We start from the raw sequence: 26,458 nt of genomic DNA, 5'->3' as shown, positions 1-26,458 counted from the left end.
TACAAGTACTGCATAAATCCATAAATACAATCTTGGATTGCTCTGGGGGAGAAACAGAGTGAGATTTTTCCATATTAATCCCTTGAAAGAGATGACAAAATCACTTTTTGTCCTTCTGATGTCATTCTTGATGTTACTTGTCAAATAATTCTTCAGAACAAACCCCCCTCCACTGTTTTCTCCTACTCTTTTTTATGGTCATATGCAAAGAGTAAATTGTATATCCTCCTCCATTCATTCATTCATTCATTCATTCATTCATTCATTTATTTATTTATATTTACCCGCAGGCCCAGGACCAATGGACACTCCAGCTGTTTCAAAGCTCCATCCTCGAAGTGTTACAATAACCTGGGATCCTCCCTCCAAACCAAATGGTGTTATCACCAGTTATACCCTCTATCTTTGTCTCAGTTCAGTGTGCAGCAGCCTCAACTACAGTTTAGGTCATAATCTAAGCCTGCTTCCTAAGACTGAGGGTGCATATCTCAACTCAGACCATAACCCCATACCAACATCCCATCTTACCACCACAGGCTCCAGCTACATCTCTATGTCTGCTGTCAAGACAGGCAGTAATGACAGCTTAAGCACATTCCAAGGCACTAAACCAAACACCCTCCCTCACCATTTCTCGGGTGCAAGGCCTGGTACCGCGGATGACAACCAGTCCACTCGTGGAAGAAATACAAGCCAAGACCCCAGTTCCATCTCATTGCCCGGTCTCTTTATGTCATACCCATATAATGCATCTAGCTCTAATACTGAACAAGACTCCTTCCTAGGCCCCGTCTTTGGGCTCTTTAGTGCAGCTTCAGATTCAAGCTCATCCCCTCTCTCAGTCACTGTTCCAGGAAACACCACGAGCTACACTTTCCTCGACCTACTGCCATACCAGACTTACAGCCTCCAGGTACAGTATGATATTAGAAAGATACAATAGTAGAATACAGCACTGTACCATTGAGAGCAACATTACATTCTGCAGTTTATGAAACATATATATATAATTTCAGTGTCACAATTAAACAGATTTTGGTCTCTGCCACTCCTTGATCAAACAGAAGCCCTGAGGAAAGCCCTTTCAAAATAAGATCTAAATAGTTTTCTTAATTGATCATTTTAAGTTACATTTTTTTTTTTTTTTATCAAATATGAAACAGGCGGCAGTATGTTACCGAGAAATTTTCCCTTAGCAGCTGTTTCACAAATTTAAATGAACAAACTTAAAACATTTTCTTAAGTCATAAACACAGGAGAGAACACAATTCTGATCAAACTTCTCACTTGATTCTCCGTGCTTCTATGCTGATCATGTTTAATGATAAATAGAATACAGTATGTGTTTCCTGTCATTGATGAGACCAATTTAAAAATGGCACATGTCAAACTGTCCTTATTACTATGTAGTGATGATTAACTGACTGCAGAAATCTGATAGACACTCATATCCCATTGTGATTTGATGAAACTGTTTTCCATTATCTAGATGGAGGCATGCAACCGTGTGGGTTGTTCAGTGTCTGGGATGTCTCCCAGCTTTCGTACCCTTCCAGCTCCTCCTGAAGGGGTTCCTGCACCGCACCTTTACTCTGACACCCCCACGTCTGTTCTCTTGTCCTGGGGTGCACCGGAGTGGAGCAATGGACCACTGGAGCGGTGAGAGATGATGACGTACATACACTTTAATTCTTCTTCGACACTCCTATTTGTAGTTCATTTCCGTTTGTATCTTGTTCTGGGTGTAGATGGCTAATTGAGCGCAGAGTTGCCGGGACAAAACAAATCTCCACAGTTGGCTATCTCCCACCGGACCCTCCCCCTCTTTCCTTCCTGGACTCCTCGTCAGCTCTCAGTCCCTGGACTAGCTACCAGTATCGGCTTGTACTCCATAATCAGGCTGGCAACACCACAGGTAAGGCCATAATGATGGTCAAATTGGTATTAAATTCAGTTTGGCCAACATGTGTATATGTTGCATTTAACAGTGTTACTCGAATGCAAGCTTTTTACAGAATTCAACAATTTGTGTTAAACTTAAAGATGAACGCCTCCTCCCTTTGTTGTGTCACAGTAGGATCTTTAACCACATCATGTTACCTACTTGCAGGACCTTGGGTCAGTATCACCACCAGACCATCTCGGCCTGCTGGTCTCAGTCCACCAAGGGTGAAGGTCTTGGGGCCAGAGTCACTTCAGGTATGGGTCTCTTGTTTATATGACTTCTACTCACAGGTTCACAGGAAGTCTGAGATATGGCTGAAGCACACAGGTAGATTCAAGTTAGTCATGCTACTGCTCATGGTAAAATATGTCCGTACAGTATATTGGATGGTCAAAGGTTTCACATCTCAAATTGAGTTTTTAGAAAGTAAAAAGTTCCTGTAAATGAAAAATGCACAAAGAATACAACTGGACTTCTCTTCAGTCACTCACAGTAGAAAAGACAAAGCAATGTCACACTGATTCCTCTGTCTCCACATCTTGGGATTTAATGAGAATGAAAAACATTCAACTCAAGGTCCCCTTCAGAAAATGGGAGGGGCTGTGACCCTGTCTAAGGCAGCTTCCTTCCTGTCGGCCATTTTGAAGGAGGGGCCAGATTTAAGTTCCACAACTGGCTAATCCCACATCAATGCCTTTCAATGAAAGCCACTGAAACAATATTGTATGCATGCACACACAGAGTCGCACACACACACACACACACATGCACTCACACCCCTGCACTAATGCTAACTGCAGAAAAATGCTAATGCCTGTCATCATTTCAGAACCGCCCCTGTCATCTCTGCAGCAGCGCAGCTTTAGGGGTCACAGGTCCGAGAAGGAAAGTGTTCCTTCCTGGTTGTTGCTAATTGGACAGACAGGCAGGCCGCTTCCTGGTTACCAATTGACCTTGACAATACAGACCAGATTTTCAGTCACTCCCTTCATTCACTAAATGATTTATTTTTCCACATCACTTCGTGCTCTCTTCCATTATTTCGTTTTTCTTTTCAATTTGCTGGTTTTGTCCGTGTTCGTGTCGTGTAACTCATAGTCAAGGTTTTCAAAGCACAGTCTACTTCTGAATGTGTTCTTTTCTGATATATTGATGGCACAAACAATGTCCTTTTGGCTCAGACTGTGAGTGGAAGAGTTTGTGATGTGAGTGCGATGCAGTGAGGAATGAAGATCATCACATTGATTGTTGTGATGCAGGCTTTGTATTGAACTATGGTCAAAACAGATCTATGCAATAAAGCAAAACGAGATCACAGGAATTTAGAACAAAAATGAAATGTTTGAGACCGCAACCGCTCTAAATGCACTGCAAGTTTCTGCTTCCCTGTTAGTGTCTGATTCACAGCCACAGGTCTTTAGTGTCTCATTCTCACACTAATAGATAGTTAGGCTAGTTATTTATACTGAAGACATATTGATAAACTGTAGTGAATTACACCATTTAATTGGATTTTGGTCGTCTCCAGATCTGTGATTGAAACCACGATCATTTTCACTTCAACCAAAATTCAAGAAAAAGAGTTTGTTTTGCTGGATGATAATATAAATGTACTGTAAAATGTAAGTGGTAACGTTGATGCGTGTAGGAACAAAATGTAGAATTGTACTGTCAGCTGCAGAGGTTGGCAGTCTCTCAGTGCCTTTGAGCTTTATATAACATAGATGCACAAAGACACACACATACACCCCTATTCTCTCTCACTACTGACTTTATCATCTGTCTCTCTCTCTCACTCATATATACATAAGCACACACACACACACACACACACACACGTACTGTACTGGCCTTAGCCCCAGTGCTCTGTGTCAGCCCAGGGTCTCTGCTGTCTTCACCATCTCCAGATTACATCAGGCTATTCAATCTGTAAATGACTTCCACCACAAAGCACACCCAACACGCACTTTGGGAAATTAGCTACCTAACTCAACATGACCCTGCCCATATGTGGTTGTGTGTGGCTCAGAGTGTGCGTGTGTATGTGTGTCCTGTATCACCTCACAGTGTCACTTGTTAAATGAATATCAAGGTTGCTCGAGGAATAATTATTCTTGACGTTCATTCATAATACTCTCATCAACACTGACCACTTAATCACCTAAACTCATAAGTCTCAACAAGCTGTGAACTGATCAGTTATCGTACATGACAGCTTGTGTCTGTAAGTGTGTTTGAGCGCACACTACAAGAACACAGGTGTGCATGTACGTATGTGCATGCACAATTTTTGGATTTATGTAACTACGTGTTTGTATGTGGATGTATAAACAAAACGTTTGTTGTATATACTTTGAGCAATGTGTTTGTGTGTGTGTGTGTGTGTGTGTGTGTGTGTGTGTGCGCGCATGCGTGCATGTGTGTAGGTGTATCACCATTTGCATGTGTGCCAGTTACCTTCATCTTCACTCTGAAATGCTGACAGACTGAACTGTTTCCAAATCAGATGCAGTGCTCAACGACAGCAAGCTTTTGTTTTTGCATGCAGCAATTCCATTACCAGCCGTTTTCATTATTTTAGCATGGCGTTTGTGCATGTGCGCGCGTTTGTGTGTGTGTGTCAAAGTCAGGTTATCTTTGCACACAAGAGAATTGAACTCACACACACACACACACACAGAGTGACCATTCTAACACTGTACATCCACATACACATGACAATGTATGCACCCCACGGATACTACCTGCATCATAGCCCTGGTATCACTCAACTAAACACACATGGAATAACACTCTGATATGTGTCTGCATTAGCACACACACACACAGACACACACAAGTGCGCACTACCCCATGACTTCCTGTAGTTCATCCATCTAAAAGCTTTCTGCTGTCCTCAGCATGCCGAGAACATTCAGAACGCCCAGCCAACCAATGAGATGACTTTTCAGTAATAATGACAGGACAGTTATAAAGGATCAAGTGAACTGGGCTTTTACTTTTTCTGTGAATACTGTCTTTTAAATGAACAGCCCTGAACTTCAATCTAGCAACCTTATCTTTCAGGTCACATGGTCTCCTCCTCTTATTCCTAATGGAGAAATCCACGGCTATGAGATCCGCCTCCCAGAACCCCGCATTTTCCATGACAGTGGAAATGCTTCTGAGCTGAACATCACGTTGACAGACCTTGTCCCGTACACAAATTACAGTATCACCGTGTTGGCGTGTTCCATGGGTGGTGGACATGTTGGTGGATGTACAGAAAGCCTGCCCACTCCAGCTACTACATTACCTTCAAGCCCCGAAGGCCTTGAACCACTGTCTATCGTGGCAGTCAGTGAGTCTTTCCTGGCCGTGTCCTGGCAGCCGCCGAGCAGGCCCAATGGACCTAACATCAGGTAACATTGATATTATACAGAAAAAATGGATTTGGGTTTCAGTTCATGAGTCTGGGCTTACCTGGCTTTTCACATTATGTTTAATTTTCACTGAATGGATACAAAGACAAATCATCACAGGCAAATTATCTTGTTTGCCTTTCTCATCAACATTGCATTTAACTTGCTTTTGAGCAGTAGTTACACAAATAAAAAGATAATGTTGAGTGTTTTAATTAATGAGAGTTAAGGAAGAAAAGTTTGTAACTGTGAAGATTCATTAATTGATTGGAGTAAGATCTCCAACTGTTATTTTTCCTGGTAATGCCGTCATGTAATACATTAATAATGTTCTTCAAAACTGCAATCGATCAACAGGCCTAGTAAAAATCGAGCGTTAGATTTACTTGTCCACAACAGCAATCTCAACATGATTCGGTAAACAGTCGCACTGTGGATCAGTCATTCATAACTGCTTTCATTAGTGCAAAATCAAACAAATTGCTTCTGTTTCTGACGGTTGTAGTTAGTTATGTAAAGTTATGTACACGTAAATACACATCCAGCACTAATTATAAAGAGCTAATATTTGTGGATCCCAATCTGTGTAACTATCAACATTTAACAAAATCTGATTCCACTATGTGTTTTGATTCATTTGCTGTAGCACGAAGTTAGAAACAAGGCAGCCAAGACTCTGAAACAACAGCTTGTTGTTATTGAGAAACATCCCGGAGACGTTCAATTGTTGCTGAAAAAACATACGCAAACCAGCAGACACGTTAACAAGCTGCTAACACGAGAGCCCTGATAATGAGCTAAGTGCTGTGCATTTTTTAATCAGTGTTTTCTCAGTCCTAATGCACATTCTGGTCCGTTTTGTTCTGTCCTGTTCTACTCTGTAGGAGATTAGGCCTAAAATAAAGGTCCATTTTCCTGGCAGGCGATTAAAATGCATGAGCCCATCTCTCTGTTCTGCTCTGCTCAGCTCTGTGTGTTTGTCTAAGTGGATTGGTTAAAAGGCGGCATTAAGCCCTTCTCTTCTGATTACAGCAGAAATTAGCATCACTGTGGGGAGAGGAAAACACAAACCCTGCAGAAAAAAAAAACAACAGAGGGAGGGGCGTCAGGAGGGAGGAGTGAGATATAGTGAACGCAAAGGAAAAGAGATGATGAAAAACGGCAGAAGAGGACGAAATGAGCGATAAGGAGAGAAGAGTCAGTTGAAAATTGTGTGTGTGGTTGTTTTTCTTTATGCATTCATGTGTATGCAGGCCATGTTTCCAACCCGACTTGCAATAATGGTGCATTTGTGAACACGTGTTGTGTGTTAATGCATTCCTAAACATCCAACCATGTGTGTGTTTTCTTTTATTCAAATTTCCCCTTCAGATACAAGTTGCTCAGACGTAAAACCCACCAGCCCCTGGCCACGGCCACGGTCCCCACGGTAACAGCCGTGTCCCCTCCCCCCTCTGAAGATCTCCATCGCTGGCTCCATGTTTACTCCGGCACCAAATTGTTCTACCAAGATAAAGGCCTAAGCAGGTGAGATTACTGAAATGAGCTCTAGAGCAAACGCCGGCGCCGCAGCAAACCGTGTGTGCAGAGCCGATCGGCGAGCTGCCGCTGATGCCGATCTTTTAATACCGCTCAAAGATACATTAAGCAAATATCCCAAAGAATTAAATTGTTTTTCACACAGCGTCCCCTAATCTCAGTTTGGCACTTGGTGGAAGCAAATTTTTTTTTCCCCCTCTGTGCTTGCTAAACGGCTCTGGGTGTTCGGGTTTGTGTTTCTGCTGTGCTTTATTCAAGTAATAAACTGACAAACTTTTGAATGTGTCAGCACTTTTCACTTTGCAGATTTTTTTAATGTGTTTATCAGAAGTCAGCATATTATCAGAACAAACGAGAACAAAGAGATAAAGACAGACAAGACTGAAATCATGACCCCCTCCTCATTCTACTTCATCAATGTAGTATCTGTTATTTCTCTTAATTCCATCAATGGAGGAATGATTTAAGTTTTAAATCAGTACTTGAACAGCATTTACTTTTTCCCAAACCAAGACTGAATGATTAGAAGAAGAAATTTCTCCTTTTACAGACTTTTTTTTCCAGACTCCTGAAGATATTTCCCAGTAACCTTATTACATAAGAGGTTATTATAACAATATCATCTTTCTACAGATTCACCCGTTACCAGTACCACTTAGTGGTGTATAATGACCTGGGCTACTCTTCTGGAGAAATTGTAACTGCAGTGACCATGGCGGGGGTTCCCCACCACCCTCCGTCTCTGTCTGCCCACGCCATCAATCACACTGCTGTACAGGTCAACTGGACACAACCCTGTAAGATTACACTCTCTCTTAAACACACACACACACACACACACACAGTCCATCCAGCAAAGGTCTTCCATGGCCTTGTACTCAATGAAGATTGTTCTGTGACAATTTACCGAAAGTGAAAATAGAGACTCAAAGTCGTGTTTTTTCAGCTGCTCCCTTAGTCTTTGTGTCTTTCTCAGCTCTGCAAGACCTTCAGGGAGAGGTGGAATCATACTTTCTGACAATAGAGTCTCCTCAGTCAAGTCAAATGTTGGCTTTCCCTCCTGAGATCATCTCCACAGTGATATGCGACCTTTGGCCCAGTACTGCATATCTTGTGTCATTACATGTGTCCAACGGAGCACATAATACAACTAAGGCATTAGTTAACGTCACCACAGAGGATGGAGGTACGTATATATTTGTTTTATTTTTGGGCAACGGATAATCTTATGAATCGTTTAAAATGTGTCATCCTACTTTGGGTATACAGTATGCATGAGGGTATTAATTGTGCATATACTGTATGTATATATTTGTGTGTCAAGCACAGTACCTAAGTTCAATACATCCAACAGAGGTGTCTGTGTTAACGTGCGCTGCTCTGCTACTCTGGCCCTTCACAGGAGATGTTAAACACCTCATGTAGTGAGGCATGAAATCAATACAAAGTGTGTGTGAGGCAGATTTAAGGTGTTGTAAAATGCTTGTTGGCACCACACACAAACTGCACACACAGCCATACACACAAACAACACACCAAACATGGCTGCTCCAATGTCTTATGTAGGCTATAGTTACTGCACTTTACACGTTATAATACGTAACTTAACATTTAATACAAAGTTAAATTAAATGTTCTATACATTAACGGGAAGATTATCTTTAGTAAAATAAGTCAAGTCAAATGGAAAAATTCCACCAAAATATGCAGTGACATAATTACAGTACACCTTTTTCAGAGAGCCTCATCTGTTCTCACAGCTTTAGCTGTCTCTGCATAATCTGGTAATATTTGTAAAATGAACAGCTGAGACTTTTTTATCAGGTTGTACAATCTGGAGCTTTGAGAGAGTGTATTAAGTAGAATATGAGCAAAGTACATCAGTTCTCAGATCCGCTGGTATTTCCCTTTTCAGGCAGGGTCAGCTTTTACTATCTTTAGCTATGAATTTCACAGGCTATCCAACTGTCATCAAGACTTCCCTCCATTTCCCTCTTCAACTCTCAGACCCAGTCTCTCAGCATTTAAGGGTTATCTTTCAAATCACTCCATGTAATCATATGTCAGAGGCCACTCACTCTGTCTGTTGTTTTCTTTCTGTCTCCATTGCCCGCTCAGTCCCTGTTTCTGGCCATTTCTCTGTCTCTTCTCAGTATAATCATATGTCAGAGGCCTTTCTCTTTCTCTCTAATCTGAGCAGTATAATAAAAAGTGCATTAAAAACATTAGAAAATCATTAGGTGCTAAAGGCAAAGCACGGCTCGTTTAACTGAGAGGGCTCTGGAGGTAATTTCATTATTTTACAGCCGTAAGAGTGCGCACACGCACAGACACAGACACACACACACACACACACACACACACACACATACACACACACACTCCAAATATATTTTAACTAATTCAGCTCAACCCTACCAACCATCCTAACATGGCCTTCAATCTATAGGGCAATGCTAACATCAGGACTAATTGGCAAGAAAAATGTGTGTGTGTGCGTGCGTGTGTGTGTGTAGGTGTGTGTGTGTATATGTGTGTATATGAGTGAAAGAGGCTCAGTGTGCAGTATTGCGTTGATAATAACATCCTGCAGTAAATGAAATGTAGAGCAGTAGGTTGGGTTTAGGTAAGTGCATTGGCAGCAAATGAATTGGGTTAACTTCTCTTAGCTGAGTGCATTTTCACTTAGAATAATAGATGGAGTCAGTATGATTACCTGTCTCACACGCCATCTCACCCTCTTCCTCTGTGTTTGGGTCTCTGTCTTACTTTTTTTTTTACTCTCAAATTGATGTCCATTGACAGTACCTCGTGCCAAGAAGAGGTTGCACTGTTAAATTAATATTCCCTCTCCTTTCCCCCACTTCTTCTTCATTCACTCCGTCCTTTTGCCTCTGGAGTTGTAACTTTGTTCCTACAGGTTCCTATGTTATATTAATCACCACTGGAGTTTTGCTTTATTTTAAGTGTGCCTTTTTGACAGTGAAAGAGAGAGAGAGAATCTAGTAACACAACACAGAAAAGATAGAAGCTGTCTCAGAGAAAGATTCACTATTCCTATTATGATTACACTACAAAGAAAATGTAATAAAGAATCAATTTATTGTTCTTAGTGAAAATGCACTCAGCTAAGAGAAGTTAAGCCAGTTCATTTGCTGCCAATGTACTTATCTAAACCCAGCCCATTGCTCTACATTTCATTTACTGCTAGATAGCATTATCAACGCCATACTGCACACACAGCGGACACACATGTAGTCTCTCTATCTCACTGACGCAGAGACACACAGTCGCCCTTCTGTACATGCACATCAACACACAGTCTGTGTTTTCTCTCTGTGTCATATTCTCTGTCTCTATCCCACTTTTTTTTGGTCATACTCACACTCTTAAGCATATAAACTGCTTGAATAAAGGGATGGGTAAAAGTGTTGATGTCTGATTATATGTAAAAAGATTTCCAGAATGAAAATGTTTGTGATTTCTATTTTAACTAGTGTGAAATTGTGCAAACACCAATAACATTTTTTGAAGCTCTGTTCTGGCATGACTACAACAGTCGTGGGAGATCATAAGTAAAAGTTTCCATTTTATGTTGAGAGCACTGGTTTTATACTGCAACTCAAACATGAATGTTTAAAGATGAAGATCTCGTATTTTTAAGCTGTAAAAAATAAGGTCTGTTGTAATTTAGGAAATAAACAGTTTTGGGTCACTGTGCTCGTCCTCAGTGCCAGACGGGATGTCCGCTCCAGAGGTGGTTCCAGTTAACAGCAGCACAGTACGTGTGCTGTGGCTCCCGCCTCTACGGCCCAATGGAGCAGTTACCGGTTACTACATCTACGTTAATGATCATCTTCATGGCAGTGTGGACAACAGCTCAGGGTCCTACCTGCTGGGGGACCTGCTGCCTTTTACTGTCTACAACGTACAGGTACACACACAGACATTAACCGGCATGCAAACCCAAAGGCACAAATATGCGCACCATGTTTATATGTCTGCTGTGTGTGTTTGTGTCTTTCAGGTGGAGGTGTGTACTGTGTATGCATGTGTGCGGAGTAATGTTACTCAGACAACTACTGTGGAGGACCTGCCTGCTGATCTGGCCCCACCACATGCACAAGTGATCAGTCCCAGGTAATAAACCGTATCCTAATCGTAACCGTAAGTTATCCTTTTAACTTTTGATATGTTGTTATCACTGTTTTTCAAATTTTTTTATATCAGTCATTTCTAGAGTGGTGTCATTGTTCCAGGTTCATGAAACTTTACAGCCTTTTTAGCAGCACACATGGACACAATAGAGTCAATATGGCTAGCACAACCAGAGTAACTAACAGTGGAGCTATGTACCATGGAAATGTTATTAAACTCAGCACTGACCATTCCATATTTCACAAAAGAATAATACAAAAAAAGTTATTTTCATTAAATGATATCAATTGTACTTTTAAAGCAGATTCTGTGAGCAAATGGATTAAACTATACTCTTTGAAGATACAGTGATTTTTCATATCTTAATCAAGATTTGAATGCTTAATGGAGTATTTTAGCATCAATGATGTATTATGACGTGAGATGTAATGTAGTGAGAGTATTTGAAAATAGCTTCCAAAACAAATAAAATATGTACATAAATTGACATTTTTTATTTGCAGACAGTTACATTTAATGACATTTAAAATCACTGCTTCCCATATTTGACCTAAATCACAACCTTGCAAGTCCTACAGTTGCAAAAGGAAGTGGTGATTTGTGGCATATTTTCTGTATGAGAGACTGTGGAAGTTGTAACTCTGTGTGTTACTACACAGGTCTTCCCCCTGCCAAAGATGTCAGAGAAAAAAAAAGAGGAAAATCAATAGTGAGAAGTGTATAAAGATACACACACCCTGACACTGTAACTCAACTTTGTCAGGCATTAACCATGCATGAATGCATGCATGTGTGTGCAAAGTGTATGTGTGTCTCCCACTAGTGTGAAAGGAGTGTGAAGGAGATCATACACCCATCTATCTCTCTCTCTTTCTGTGTCTCTCTCTTCCCCGCTCTCTGTCAGGGTGGTGAGGTTGGATTGGTCCCGTCCAGGAAGACCCAGTGGGATCATGCTGGGCTATGAGGTCTTGAGACGAACCCTGAGGTCATGTGCCGTCGGGTCAACAGGGGTCACATCATATGCGGGGGAAGAGTCAGCAGGTGGTGTAAGGTTCAGATGTTCATACCTGCAGTGTCCTGCCAGTCATGTTGTGTGTGGGACGTCCTGCTTCAATCTTGATATTCAGGTGATAATTTTCTGGCGATCATTTGGTACTTTATTGTCTCCTTATTTCCTGTAGTAAGAGTGTGTGTGTGTGTGTGCGTGTGTGTGTACGTATGTGTGCATGTATATAGTACGGAGGTTGGGAGGGAGGGGCTTTCTTTATTATTGTTTTATGTTTCCTGTGTAAAGCACTTTGTGCTACATACTCATTTATGAAAAGTGCTTTATAAATAAAGTTGATTGATTGTTTGATTGATACTTATTTGTTCTGTGTCATGGGTTGGGTAATATTTCTCCCACCTTCTTCTCTGCTCCTCTTTCATTGAATGTCTCTTCTGCTGTAATTCCCCCTCCACTACATTACATACACACTCCATTACAACCTGCGCTGAACAGCAACAACAATGTATAAAACAAGATACAAGTCCAGGGTCTTTACTTTGGCTGCTCATCTGAAGTGCTGTAGACATTGTTGCTGTCTACTCCCTCAAGGATATTAGTCACCAAACACACACACACATAGAAACATAGAGAGCCACAGACGAATAAACATTCCCACGTTTCCTCTTCTGGGCACACACTATGTTTGTGGGATCTTTCTCTCATTGATTAATTTTTCTAAGCAGATTAACTTGTCATCAGAATTCACTTCCATTCTCGTGTATTTGAATGCCAGCCAAGTTGGCACTGTGAGACCGGCACCATACGTTTACCCCCACAGCAGCCAATGACACACATTGAATAACAACATTTAAACCAACACCTGCAAGTAGACACATACACACCCTCTTAAGTATTGCACGTAGACACAAACCCACACTAACTGAAAAAAAATCCCCTATATCACAAAACATGTACTCAGTGTACACTCAGTGTACATAAACATCCATTACTTTGTATGTACAACACACAATGCTTTGATGTTTAATGAATTAGTATTTGTCCTAAATTAAATCATATGATCATATCAGTATTATATTATTATTATGCTCAGAGTTTCATGTTCAAACTCTGATGTTCCCTTAAAGTCGCAAACAAACTGTCTCTGATCTGTAAGTTTTCAAAAAAGTAATAAGCACATTGGCTGCTTATGTGAAAGTTGAAAAAACAAAGATGGCACTGTTTAATAAAAAATAGGATTTTTTCACTTTCTAACTAGACATCAGAATTTCCCACAATACACCCCTGTAACTTATTTCCATTAGTGTCACTGTCGATGTTGAAAAGTAAGTCTGTCTGACATTTGTTTACATATTCTCATATGTGGATGCAACTGTATTTCAACCAGGTTTGCTGCAGTGGAATGCTCTACACAAAGAAACCGCACCATCATTGCTGTGAGGGCAGTTACCTGAGTTTGAATAATTCCTCCGATCCGGTTTGCTGCAATGGCAAACTGCTCCCAGCTCTCCCTGACTACAAGTGCTGTGTCGGATACTATGTTCATGTAAAAAACAGTGAGTATAGATCACTTCTTTTAGACTTACATATAGTTTTCTCTTTTCTACATGACTGAAGTTTATCCTTTCTTATGTTGTTCAAGTGTTTCGTCTGTCCTTGTCTTTGTAGATGAAAACTGCTGTCCTGACCACTCACACGGCCGGGTCTCAGTGGGACTGGGTGACAGCTGCTGTGGGGGGGTTCCTTACTCCACGAGAGGTGGCCAGCTTTGCTGTAGTGGGAGCCTCCATGATGGCTATGGGGTCCAGTGCTGCGGAGGCCAGATAGTAGATGATACCCTGGTGTGCTGTGGTGATGCTGAGAGGGGGGAAGTGCACACATATACCCCAGGTGAGAGAAGGAAACTGAAAAACATAAGCTGTGATATGTTTAGATAAGAGGGAGGAAATTGAAAAACTGAAGAAATTAGAGCACATTGGGTCAATATTTGTGGGTTGTTGAGCTTTCTGGATAAGTTACTCTGACCAGGAATTTGTGCGAGTTTCCTGGTGACGTCTGAATGTTATGGAAGGAAAAGATGGGAAATTATAGTACAACAGAGTAAAGCAAAAGAGGGCTGAGGTAGACACATGGTGCAGGAACGTGGGGTCGTTTCCCTTTCCTCCTCTCCCGCCGTGTCCCAAAGCACCCGGATACCATGGCACAGATGGGACCGTACGTGTGTGTGCGTATGAGAGTGTATGTGTGTGTCATTAGACATCTTTGTCATGGCAGATGATGATGAAACACACTCGGGATGGCACCGTTGAGGGCACTGCCAAGCACACAGCAGGACAAATACACACTCATTCTCACTCCTTCACACAGATACATACACACAGACACACTTTCACACGTATAGACATATTACGTGCAACTACACATGCACACAAACACACACACAGAGTCAACAGGGTGCCCTCCGCAGGGTTCGCTCAGTGTTGAGTGCCAGAGACAGACACGTGGACTCTATTCATCACACATAAACAATGGCCCCATATGGACAGGCCTATAGTACTCCATTAGCCTATCTGCAAACACACACACTCACACACACACACACACACAGGATACTTAAATGCACATGAATACATGCATGCTGATAAAAAAGTTGCAGAAAAACAATACTTTTATTGTAAATATTTTTGTTTTGTATTTTTTTGTTAGTTGTTATGCTCCCTGATTATAAAATCAGATTTTCTTCTGTTTAATTGACATTTTGTCTTTACAATAAATTGTCAGCAATACTGTCTCCAAAACACTGATCTTAAGTGAAGATCACTGCTTGTTTTGACAGTATTCTTCTCGATCACACTGTTCCTTGTTACATCTCATCTGTATCCTTTTCTTCTCCTCCACTAAATCCCCTTTCTCTCCCAACTGAGCAGGCTGTATGGTCATCCTTCATATTATGTGGTCTCCCAAGGAGTGCATATGCTCCCCACTTCCTCTTCCTTTCCACCTCCCTCTTTTATTTATCTGACATCACCTCTTCTCTTTTGTCATGTTCTCTGTTACTTTTTTCTCAACTTATTCTCCTTCTTCCCCTGGCCTCTTGCTACTCCTCCTCTCAACTCCTTCTTCCACCTTTTCTTCCTCCTTTACTCCTCAAACCCCCACTCTCTTCCCCCCTCCCTTCTTTTATGTGCCCCCATCCCTTCCACTCATCAGTCATTAGCGTTAGCTTCCCTATTGAGAACATATGGTATGATGGATTGTAGGGCTAGCGGCGCTAGCAAGGCTAAGGGCCATTTGCCGGGTGCACTGCGCTGTCGGGGTGCCCTGGGGCCGGCTATGCAACCTCGACCCCACACGTCTGTTTCAAGACACTCACACTCACACAAACACACACACACACACCATGCACACAGCAACACCTATTATAGGATAGGCTACTTAACCTTGGCACCACTCACTCTCATTGCTGCCTCTCACCATGTCCAGGGTTCTGTATTTTCAGTGATATAGTGAGAGAAAGATATATGAAAGAAAGAAAAATATAAAGTAAATAAGATTATTCAGAATAAGTAATAGCATACATTCAATTAAGTAAAAAAAAAAAAAAAAAGAGTGCAAAAATGTGAAAGAAAGAAATAGAGAGGAGACTTAGAGAGAGATAGAAAGTATCAGAAGTAATAAACAATAGTATTAAGCATAATTCAAAAATTATAAAATGTGCATCAAGTAAAGGAAACTGAAAAAAAGAGAAAGATGGGAAAGTGAGTGAGAGGAAAAAAAACAGGAGCGAAAGGAAGAGTGGTGGAGAGCTAGATGGAGCAGATTAAAGGAGGAGTGAAGGGTATCCCATTGTGCCCAGCTGATAGACTAGGTTAGGCTGATGTGATTATGGGGTCCCTGAAGTGCGATCTATCACACATTACCGTCCACACTGTCAACAACCATACACACACACTGCAGGGGAACAGCAATGCCAGGAGACAGCCGTCTGGCAACAGATACACGTACCGGCTTGCATGCACATGTGCACACGTAGAAATGCACACACAAACACATACTCGCTCACAAGAAAAGATGCATGTGCATACACACAGAATTGCATGAACGTATACACTCGTCTAAAAATATGCAACACACACAAACAGGGCCGGACTGTTTGAAACAGAAACTCAGTGTATTTTAGTCGAAATCAAATCAGGTTCAGCAACATCACCTCACACAACCTGTGCAAGACAAACACAAGAAAAACAACTACAAAGCAGAGCCAGTGGACAGGGTTTTTTGTCTTTGGGTTTAACTTCATTTACAAACTTGAGAAAAGAATTTGTAATTGTTCTCCCTCTTTATAGTGTAAGTTGGTGTCATCCATGCCCCTCCAACACCCACACATCTATGTACCCACTCACCCTGTACGCTGGTATTTTTAAAGTTTTGAGTGTGTTTGTGAATACATCTTTTTTTTGTCTCATTTTTTCCTCGAGTGGTTAGTGTCACTCTGTAACGAGAGAGAGAGAGCGTGTTTTTCCCTTATAGTGCAAATGTGCACCAGAATTGTATGAATAGTCTATTGTTTAGCTTTAGAAACATTATTTTTCCGGCTAGGCTTCTACTATTAGCTTTTATTTGAATTTAAAGTTGCTATGAGTTGTTTGTGATTTCTAAGTAAGGCATCCCACACCATGAGCATGAAAAACAACACCATGTCAGAAGACAACAATGGAGGAATCTACTTTGACTGTATATCTCTATTTTTTTTTACTCCAGTAGTTCTGGAATCTGATTTCATGGTTATAGTGCTCCTTCTAAAGCACATCTTATGTAATAGTGTGTGCCCCACTCATGCTTTAGGCGCACAGGTGCTTTTTTAAGGCTTCAAGTCTATTTTATTCAAATTTATAAGCCTAACTTCATCAATTGCATATCAGTTCCTGTCTCCATGTGTCTTTATTCAAACTCACCTAGTCAAGTACGATAATTTACCATCTTAAATGGCAGGCCTAACTCCTATTCTTGCCAGTTTTAGTCTTTGGTGTATTATTGAGAGGGTCTGTAATCCTTTTCTCAGCATTCCCTCGTTGTTATACAGTAACACAAAGTCTCAATGCTAAAACCCTCCCTTCCAAATCTGCCAGTTTGTTTGAACAGCTTTCATTTCACTTTCCAGTAGATTAAATACTGTTTGTTTTTGGACAAAGCTGCCTTTATTTTCTTGCAGCCTTTCCTCCTGTGTTGCAGGTTCAAGACCAACTTCTAAGCTCTTCATTTGCTCCCCTTTTCTCTTCTCACTCTGAGTTTGTATGTAAGATGTTTAGCTAAGACTTAGGTGAGATTAGATGGTGTTTAAAGGAACGTGTGTGGTGTCTTTGGCCTCCCATTGCTCCCTTACTCTCCCTAAGTCCCCTGCCTCACTGTGCGCGCTCCACTAATCATTTCCCCTTCACACTTTTTCTTTACAGTGCACAGTTCTTTAACTCTTCCATCTGCCCTTCAACCCCACTTTTCCCATCTCTCACTGTTGGTGCGACCACAAATGCCCTCCCCACCTCACTTTTTAAGTGAATCTTAAAAATGTATGCATTTCTTTAACTCCTTCCACTACTCCCTCCCTCTGTCCCAGCCCAGCAGGCCCCATCCAAACGTTCAAGGACAAATCTGAATATCCCTTTTCACCGTTTAAGTGTTAAAAGCCTGGCGGTGCCAGGGTGTTATCTTAACGCGCCTTGCCGTGCCATCATCAGAGCGCGTGATGAAAATGGCTGTGATGATGCTAAAAGAAAAAAAGAGGAGGGGGAGAAAAAGTAATAATCAAATATGTTTTTCAAGGGCACAGTGACCATTTGCTGGAGGGAAATTATCCCAGTAGTTAAGCTAGCTCACTCCGAGCCTGGCGGAGTTGTGAGAGTAGATGTGTCTGTGTGAGAGTGCGTGCAAGTGTGCAAGGTTTATTACTTCAACTTGATGTGAGTGTGCCTTACTTTCTGCATGTGACGGCCTGTTTCTATATACATACATGTCCGAAGGTGTTTGCATTTTTACATGTTTCTTGATGCAGAGAGACACAAATTCCTCATATTTCCTTTCGTTGTTTCTGCCAAGACTCTCATCAGTTTTTGAGTGTGAATATCTCTCTCTTTGTGTGTGTGTGTGTGTTTATCATTGCCAAAAGCCCCTCATCAATGATGGGTAGCAAATGGCCAACAGTAGTGCATTCCAAACAGCAGCGTCTGGCTGCTTTAGAAGATCGAGTGCTCTCTGAACACAGGAAGACATTTCTCTCTCTGTTAATGTATTTATGATGATGGCTTTTCTATTAGGTTTGCTTTAATGACTGGCAAGAATAAAACCAGAGGCTGTCAGGAGCACAGAGATGAGGACAGTCTGCTGTGGTGTGTGTGTGTGTGTGTGTGTGTGTGTGTGTGTGTGAGTGTGAGTGTTTGTGAGAGACTGAATGGATTCCAAAAGATCCACGTAAATTGTAAATACTGGACCTTTTATAAGCAACAACAAAATGTAGCTTCCAAACTTAACTTATAGTTTTTGATGCAGGTGAAATTTACACTGTATTTGCACTGACAGTGATTTGTGCAAATGTTCCCCTTTGAATTCTGTTAATTTGTTGTTGACAAAAAAGACTGAGACCTCATGCCTCCTTCTGCCTCAACTTGCCTCAAGTTTCTGCAAAACGTTGCACTTGACACGGAAAGTTCTCCCCGCTGGAGATTTACCTATGGCTTGGACACATTTATACATCGATATATGAGCTAGATTGTCATAGTGTTGTTAGCTACAACATCTCTGGTAGGTTGAATGGCAGAGTTGCTTGAGGCAGAGTAGTGTTAAATGCATGTAAGATTACCTTTGAGGTAAATGAATATGCTTTGGAGTCTCCTTGTCAGTGTGCTGTTCAACATGTTTTCCTCATTTAATGAAGTACATCTCTATAATGATAACAAGGGTTATCTCTATAGTCATGTGGTCCAACCATCCATCCTTAACTGTTGGTATACATGTTTCTGGCTCAGTGCATAGATAAGTGAAAGGTTGTTGTTTTGTGTACAATCAAAACACACGTACTACAAAATACAGTATGTTATGTTCTCTATTATGCAGTAGCAACATCCTCTAATTGTGTTTTCTCCTGTTTTAATCTCTTTGTCAAACACTTCTTTCTTCATCTCAGTCCCTCTCTCTCCTTGTCTCTCTCTCTCTGACACTTTAAACACACATGTGAACAGCTGCTTGCTGTGTCTCAGTTTTTACTGAATCCCTGTAGAGTGGTGAAAATATAACTGCCACCAAAGCATTTACCTAAGCTCAGCACACACACACAGACACACATGCAGGCGCACGCACACACTTAAACGCACAACTTCAAGACACACACAAAGATGCACGTACACACAAGTACACACAATGTCACACACATGCCCAGCTGGTAATGTTGTTGAAATAAAAAAAAAAGACGTCAGAAAGACAAGAGGACAACCAGTCAGCTGGGAAAAGAGTAGGTGTGTATGTGTGTGTGTCTTTGATTATGTGTGTGCTTGCCGGCCCAACAGCCACATGTGTGTGTCCACAGGGGAACACTGTGCACTGTGTGAGAAAGTCAATCCACTGTGATTTCATCTCTCGACATGACATATAGTCTGGCCCCTCTGGAGCACAAAGTGCGCGCGTGCACCCAAACACAAACACACACACTCCGTCCTGTAGTGTGTGTGTGTGTGTGTGTGTACGAGAGCCTACCGGTACTGGATTTTTGAGGATGATACAATTTATAAAGAGTTTGGAGCTGATGTTGTTTTTTTCTTTCACATAACATCAAACATTTTAAAGTTGTGACCAAGATAATGAGCTGGACTTCACTGAAAATTAGAGGTGGACAAGCCTAAATCATGAAGATCAAATCCATCTTTTATTGTTAAAATATCCGTCACTGATGACTCCTTCAATTGCAGCTGCCCTTGTACTTGTATTACATTATATCCCAAAGTTGTCCAAGAAAGTCAAAAGCCTGAGAAATCTGTAATTTTATTCAAGGTAACAGTGCGTTTTTTTTTTGTGTTTGATTTGTTTTGTTTTTTTGGTTGTCTGTCACTGTAACTTCAGAGTCAGTCAGAGAGTTAGGAAGGAACATGACAAAACCTAATTTGATTAAAACTCTGATTAGAGATGTTCCAGTGCCATTTTTCTTTCCCGATACGCATCCCGATATGTGGGCTTTGAGTATGGGCCGATGCGGTGTACCAATCTGATATCAGTGACGTTATTTTTTCTTTTACCAGCTGTGTATATACTACTAACCCTGTATGGATGTGATATGATTGCTCTCATTGTTTTATAGCTTGGCTCAGGTAAAACCTTGCAGAGGATGATTGCCATACAACATCCTTTTTTAATCTATTTTGACAGTCAGTCATCACCAATAAAGAACAAATAACGAAATCTGGGAGTAAATAACAGTGCAGCCACTTTTTAACAGTTTAAAACAGTAGTGCAACAGCAACTTAAATAAATCGAGAAATGAATAATTCCCCTTAAAACTCACAGAACTTGTTTGCTTACAGCACCACACTTTATGGGGAAAAGTTGATACCTATACTGTGTCCACCCAGTGTGCAGACTTAGCAAAGACATGGGGCACACGTCGGAGGTCCAAATGTCATTAGTAAAGCTGATTGTCTGCACGTCTTTCAGACTTCATGAAATGTATTCCCTCACTGTCTCATAAAGTTAGGGGAGAGCAGTTTAGTTGTGCTCTTTCATGTGATGTGTCTTTAAATGCTCTGTAAGTTTGCTGGTGTTGAAATTCGCAACACTTCACCCTCGAAATAACAGCCTTGCATGCTGAACATGTGGCTGTTTCACTGTTGGGGTTATCCTGGGTAAAATATTGCCAAATAGCTGATGTGTTGTTAGCTCCATCTTGACTCACGTGAAATCCGCTTCTTCTTCTAAAAACAGTAGTTGCCAGGGTGCACAACTTCCTGCTTTTGGTTTTTGGAGCAGCAAAGAATAATTGATTTCCTGTGTGTAATGGTAAGCAGAGCTAACAGCGCTAACTGGGAGGCAGCAGGGTCCTGTTTCTATATTACATGGTATCACATCGTTTACTAGACTCACATACTTACCGATACCTCGTTTTCGGTAGTAGCGACCACCTTATCCGTTACTGGATACTGCACAACGTGAACATTAATATGTACCTCGTCCATGAACATTTCTGACTGACTCACGTCAGATAGATTTTCATAGACAATGTTGGCTGTTTAATACTAAAGACAACAACTCCCATGATCCCAATCTACTTCACAACATCATCAAACTAGTCTTTTGTTTTCATTGTTTTAATTGAGAAACCCAAGAGAAAGAAATGACATACTATGCATTTAAACTAACTTAAACTTAGTGTTTATGTTGTGCAATTTTTGTAACTTTTTGGCCACTATAAATGCAAATGCAACACTAAAATCATCCAGTACATCAGCTCATTTGTTCTTGGTCCTGTCTGTGTGTAATTGAGTGTGTGTGTGTGTGCACATGTGTGTGCCACTAGTCTGTCTATGAAAGCTGCTTCACTGTGCATGTGTGTATGCTGGTTTGCATGCACACAGTCCGTGTGTGCGTGCACTTGATCTGCACTTTGTGCCGAACCCCTTGTAATATATGCAGGTATTTAAAAGTGTTTGGTTTGTTTAAAGTTGTGGAGGGGTTTTGGTCTCCTAGAGAGCTCGGATAACCCTAATCCACAACACACATTTTTATCAGTAGTTCATTGGCAGGGCTAAATATTGACTTATCATTAAGTGGAATGACTGAAACCCTAATAATAATTCACGTTGTCTAAGCACCTTGTGTTGACGCAGCGCTCCCGACGCTATTAACGAATGTATGCAAATCCAACGTAAATCTGAAGATTAGGGCTGAAGCATTCTGCAATGCAAGAGAGAAAACAAGAGGTGTGTGATAAAATGTTGTCAGCACATGCACACACACACACACACACACACAAACACACACACAGCTTATACAGAAAACAGGAGGGGTGTGTTTCTAAACGTTAACACAAATGTACAAGCATGTCACACTCATACACAGATAACGCTTACAAAGACAGGGATTGGATTTCTGCTGAATGGGTGATAATACAATAGTGAAGTTTAGCTGCAGAACAGTAAACAAACGATGTAGACGTATAAACTGAGTGGATACAGAGAGAGAGAGAGAGAGAGAGAGAACTGGGAAGAGCCATAGTGGAATGAATAGCAGGAAGATGTGAGGACGATGAGAAAAGTGAAAAAAATGAGAGAGGAACAAGTGGAGTTACGGTGAAGAGAACTGTAGGAAGGATGAAGAATTTGATTTAAAAAAAAAAAAAAAAAATGGAATTTGGGGCGCCGTTTAGCTCAGTTGGTAGAGCGGGCGTCCCATGTGCTGAGGCTTTGCAGCGGACCCTGGTTCGACTCCCAGCCTGGGTCCCTTTGCTGCATGTCCATCTCCCTCTCTCTCTCCCTGTTTCCTGTCACCCTCTTCAGCTGTACTATCAATAAAGCCATAAAAGGCCAAAAAAATACTTAAAAAAAAAAAAAAAAAAAAGGAATTGAAATAAAGCATTTAGGAGAGATAAGAGAATATTGGACCAAGTACCAAGGTAGATTGAGAAGACATAGCCAGCTATGGAGATTGGGAGATATATGTGGAATATAGAGGAATGATTAGAGAAGTCCTGAACCTGGCCTCAAATGTGATACATTTGACATTACATTAGAGAGAGAGGAGATGAGCAGAGAGTGTCAACACAATGTTGGACACTGTGTGGAAGCACAGTTGGGCTGCTAGAAAGTGAATGAAGGGGAGGCAAATGAGTAAGTAGTCGTGGAGGGCCCGGTGTCCGGCTGGAGGGGAAGAGTAGAGGTGAGGATGCAGAGAGGACGAGGGATGAGTGGAGAGGAGCTATTTTGGAAAAGTGTTGAGCTGTTTATTTGCGCGTCATTGAAGCTGAAGTAAGGCGCTGGGGGAATTGGCCACCAAGCCCCTGCTCTGCAACAGCTGCCGCTGCTAAGTGAGTTACTAGCCGTCAGACTGCCTTTATGTCACACAATCACACGCACATACACATGCATTTTCCTGTCACATGTTGTCTATGATGGATGCAGTGAGGATATAATGCACTGCAACAGCACAGGAGAAAATATGTAGGGTTCTCCACTTTTGGCCTTTAAGTGAAGTGATTGCTTAAATTAACAGCATTTCACAAAGAGTGAGCACTGATTGGGTTGTTAAACAATAAGTTATTTATCACTCCACAACTAGCTGCAGCCCCATTAAAGGGCGAGGCCATGATACAAGCAGTGACTTAGTGTTTAATGTCTGCTGTCAAATAAAATGGGCAACACAGCTGGGGGTAGATAGTGCCACAGATCAGCATGTCATCAACTGTTAGGATAAATTTGCTAAATAGCTCATGAAAGTTAGATTATTTTAACTCTAACCTAAATAATCACAGAAGACGGAGGGGTCCTTGCGATATTTCAGTCTGATTCCAAATGAGAAGCTTTTACTTTTGTGCTCTCTCATTAAAATACGATTTGTCCTTTTTCCATCAGCACAGTTGTGGTATTTTAGTTGAGCCGTGCCGTGCCACGCCATGCTCATTTGTATTTCCAGTGCATCCTCACAGCAGGGGGTTACTTTGCTGACTCAGTATCATAGCAGGAAAATATTATTGCCCTAATCCATTGCAAGGCCAAAGCTTGACAGTCCCCGCCCTCAACTAAGCTAAGGCGCCCAAGTAACTAGATCGGCTCAACTCGCGTTTTTAAGAGGGCCACTGGAGAGAAGGCACCATGTTTACTCTGTGTCTGACCTACCCTTAATATATGCACACAAGCGTCAGTTTTTCCTGAGCTTCTCTCTGATGTTGTGGTATTAAATTCGTATGATGCATGTAGATCAAATGGGAATAAGTTGATTTAGTTTGTATAGTACTTAAAGTGGGCGCACCCCAGTGACTCAGGGGTAAATGAACTTGCACCCACATTAGCTTATACATTGTTAAATAGGCGATTAACTCCTTTCCAATTGCCATTAGAGAAGTTTGCCTCTTTCTGTTGCAAAAGCAGCATTGAGGCCAGGTACAATATTACGGGCGTGACTTTTATTTAGATCTTTTACTTCAGTCTCTCTTTCAAACTAAGCTCAGGCTTTATGATGTACAATATACTTGCTGCTTCAACAAAGACACCAGCATCCTTACCTCCAACACGTGCCATAAATTGATGCATCTACATAGGTTTCATGTTTCCATCATTGCCGGTAAACAACTGTGATTGCTGCAGAGCCATTCAACCTGGGAATGAATGTCGAGTATACCCTTTCGCATTGAAGACAAAAGCCAAATAGAGTGGCTTTACCAAATTCTGCAGACCAAAATATTATCTCTCCTTCAAGAATGATTCTTAGGGCACCACAACAGCTTTTTAATTTGTCAATCATTCTCAGGTTCTTTCGATTTAAAATATGAAGAGGTGCAGAATGCATGGCTGAAATTTGATATTCAGCTGCAAAACATTTACAGGGAAATGGAGTGATAGCATGTATTTTAAATGTCACCTTGCTGCTGAAGGTGAAGTGGTGGCAGAGAGACATCACCTATCACTGTCAGAGATGGCAGCTCTCAGAAAAACACACTTCCTCTCCCCCCTGCACTCTTTTTCCGACGGCATAGGCTGAATATTACTGCTGAAGAAATGAATACAGGAGAGGAAAAGAGGCATGCAGGGGAGGAGAAGAGGGAGGGAAGAGGAGAGGAGGAAGTATATAAGAGTTGATAAGAGAAGATGCGCATTAATATTCAAAGCAGCCTAAATACTGTTTATGTGCAGATGGGAAAAGAGGGATTGAAGAGAGGAGGAAAATTGAGATTTGGAAGAGTAGAGGAGAGACAGTGCAGTAGAGTACAGCGAGGAGAGACGGGAGAGAAGACAGAAATGGCATGAAGCTGTTAAAGGAGGAAAGGCAGTATAAGAGAATGAGTATCATTAGAGGATTGTCCTGCTTACAGTTGATATGGAGAAGAAGAGGTGATGAGGAAAACAATAGAAAGGCCAATATTGTTTGTATCAGAGGGACACTTGCAGGGAATATAGTGTATTACTGTTAAAAATAGAAGTAAAACCACAGCATGAAAATATTAAAGATGATGCCATCCCACAGAAGCACTGTGAGTATTGCCACTGTGATTGGCAATTCATAAAGAAATTAAGAATGCAATTAAATAAACCAATATAATTCTGAGCATATTCTTGAATCTCCAGAAACTTAGAACTGATTCATTAGATACTCATAACACAAACTTGTTGGTTATATTCTGCATATAAACAGTAGAAGGTGTTCAATAAAAGGACATTTACTGTTACAGCTGGATTTAAAATGAAACAAATGTAAAAAAAAAATGACATGATGTATATTTTTTGTCTGTAGGTTTCATCTGCTGTGGTCAGGAGCATATAAACTCGTCAACCTCTCTTTGCTGTGTGGGCAATGACGGATATCCCTCAGTGCACCCTGCTGGCAATGCCACAGTGACATTGCAATGCTGTGGGTCAACGGTCATACGTCAGGATGAGGAGTGCTGCAACGGGATTGGCTATGACCCCCGACGACATGTGTGTGCTGACCGGCCGACACCTGGACTGTTAATACAGGTGTGTTTGTGCGTGAGAGAATGTGTGAGACGTGTACATCAGCATGTGTGTCTAGGTTTACTTAATGAATATCTACACCATGTTGTGTTTACTCAGACCATTACCATGAATGAGGAAATCTGACACTTTTCTATGAATCAAGTTATAAACTGTCATTTTGTTTCTGTATGTTAAGTCAACAATTGTTTCTGTAGCTTTCTGGCACTTTGTCGTCTTCATGTCTACTGGATGTTTTAAAAGCATGGCATCTTCTAGTAGTCTGTTCATCTGCAGCCACATTTTTCATATTGGGAGCATTGTTATTGAACAATTGAACACAGTCTGGTAACAAATATTTTAATAACATGTTACTTTTTATAATTAGTCTTCCTGTATTTCTTGCATACTATTCCAGCAGAGCGCATATTAATAGAGGGAACACCATAGCACTCATTCTCAATCCTCACAGACTTAAGAGGAAACGTGTAATAAATTAACAAAAAAATAAAGAAAACTGTAGAACAGAAAGACAAAGTCAATGATGATAATTGAAACCCAACTTTACATATGACTGGGATGTCAGTAAATTGTGACATTAAATTCTCAAGTGACTTAGAAAAACGAACAAAAAAGATGTGGTGCCTTCACGTTTAGTGGACACCAGTGATTAGCTATAATTTCTCTCAGTCTCTCTCTCTCATACTCACACTCATTGTTGTTGGGGACA

At 41.2% G+C, this 26,458-nt stretch overlaps 1 protein-coding gene across 2 annotated transcripts in view; it reads left to right on the top strand.

The window, feature by feature from the left end:
* The window catches only part of ush2a (Usher syndrome 2A (autosomal recessive, mild)), a 200,278-nt gene that overhangs the window by 115,105 nt on the left and 58,715 nt on the right, over positions 1–26,458 (top strand). For both annotated transcript variants that reach the window (XM_030415480.1, XM_030415478.1), the window contains exons 50-63: positions 291–913; positions 1,490–1,659; positions 1,749–1,915; positions 2,111–2,199; positions 5,012–5,346; positions 6,718–6,873; positions 7,519–7,682; positions 7,862–8,071; positions 10,617–10,819; positions 10,913–11,025; positions 11,948–12,170; positions 13,437–13,605; positions 13,718–13,939; positions 25,529–25,752. In XM_030415480.1, the coding sequence (XP_030271340.1) occupies positions 291–913; positions 1,490–1,659; positions 1,749–1,915; positions 2,111–2,199; positions 5,012–5,346; positions 6,718–6,873; positions 7,519–7,682; positions 7,862–8,071; positions 10,617–10,819; positions 10,913–11,025; positions 11,948–12,170; positions 13,437–13,605; positions 13,718–13,939; positions 25,529–25,752 (3,068 nt within the window). The remainder of the gene's footprint in view (positions 1–290; positions 914–1,489; positions 1,660–1,748; positions 1,916–2,110; positions 2,200–5,011; positions 5,347–6,717; positions 6,874–7,518; positions 7,683–7,861; positions 8,072–10,616; positions 10,820–10,912; positions 11,026–11,947; positions 12,171–13,436; positions 13,606–13,717; positions 13,940–25,528; positions 25,753–26,458) is intronic.

The sequence above is a fragment of the Sparus aurata genome, chromosome 4 (assembly GCF_900880675.1).
Source record: "Sparus aurata chromosome 4, fSpaAur1.1, whole genome shotgun sequence".
Classification (NCBI taxonomy): Eukaryota; Metazoa; Chordata; class Actinopteri; order Spariformes; family Sparidae; genus Sparus; species Sparus aurata.
The sequence above is the reverse complement of the archived record's forward strand: the minus strand, read 5'-3'. Positions and strand labels throughout refer to the sequence as shown.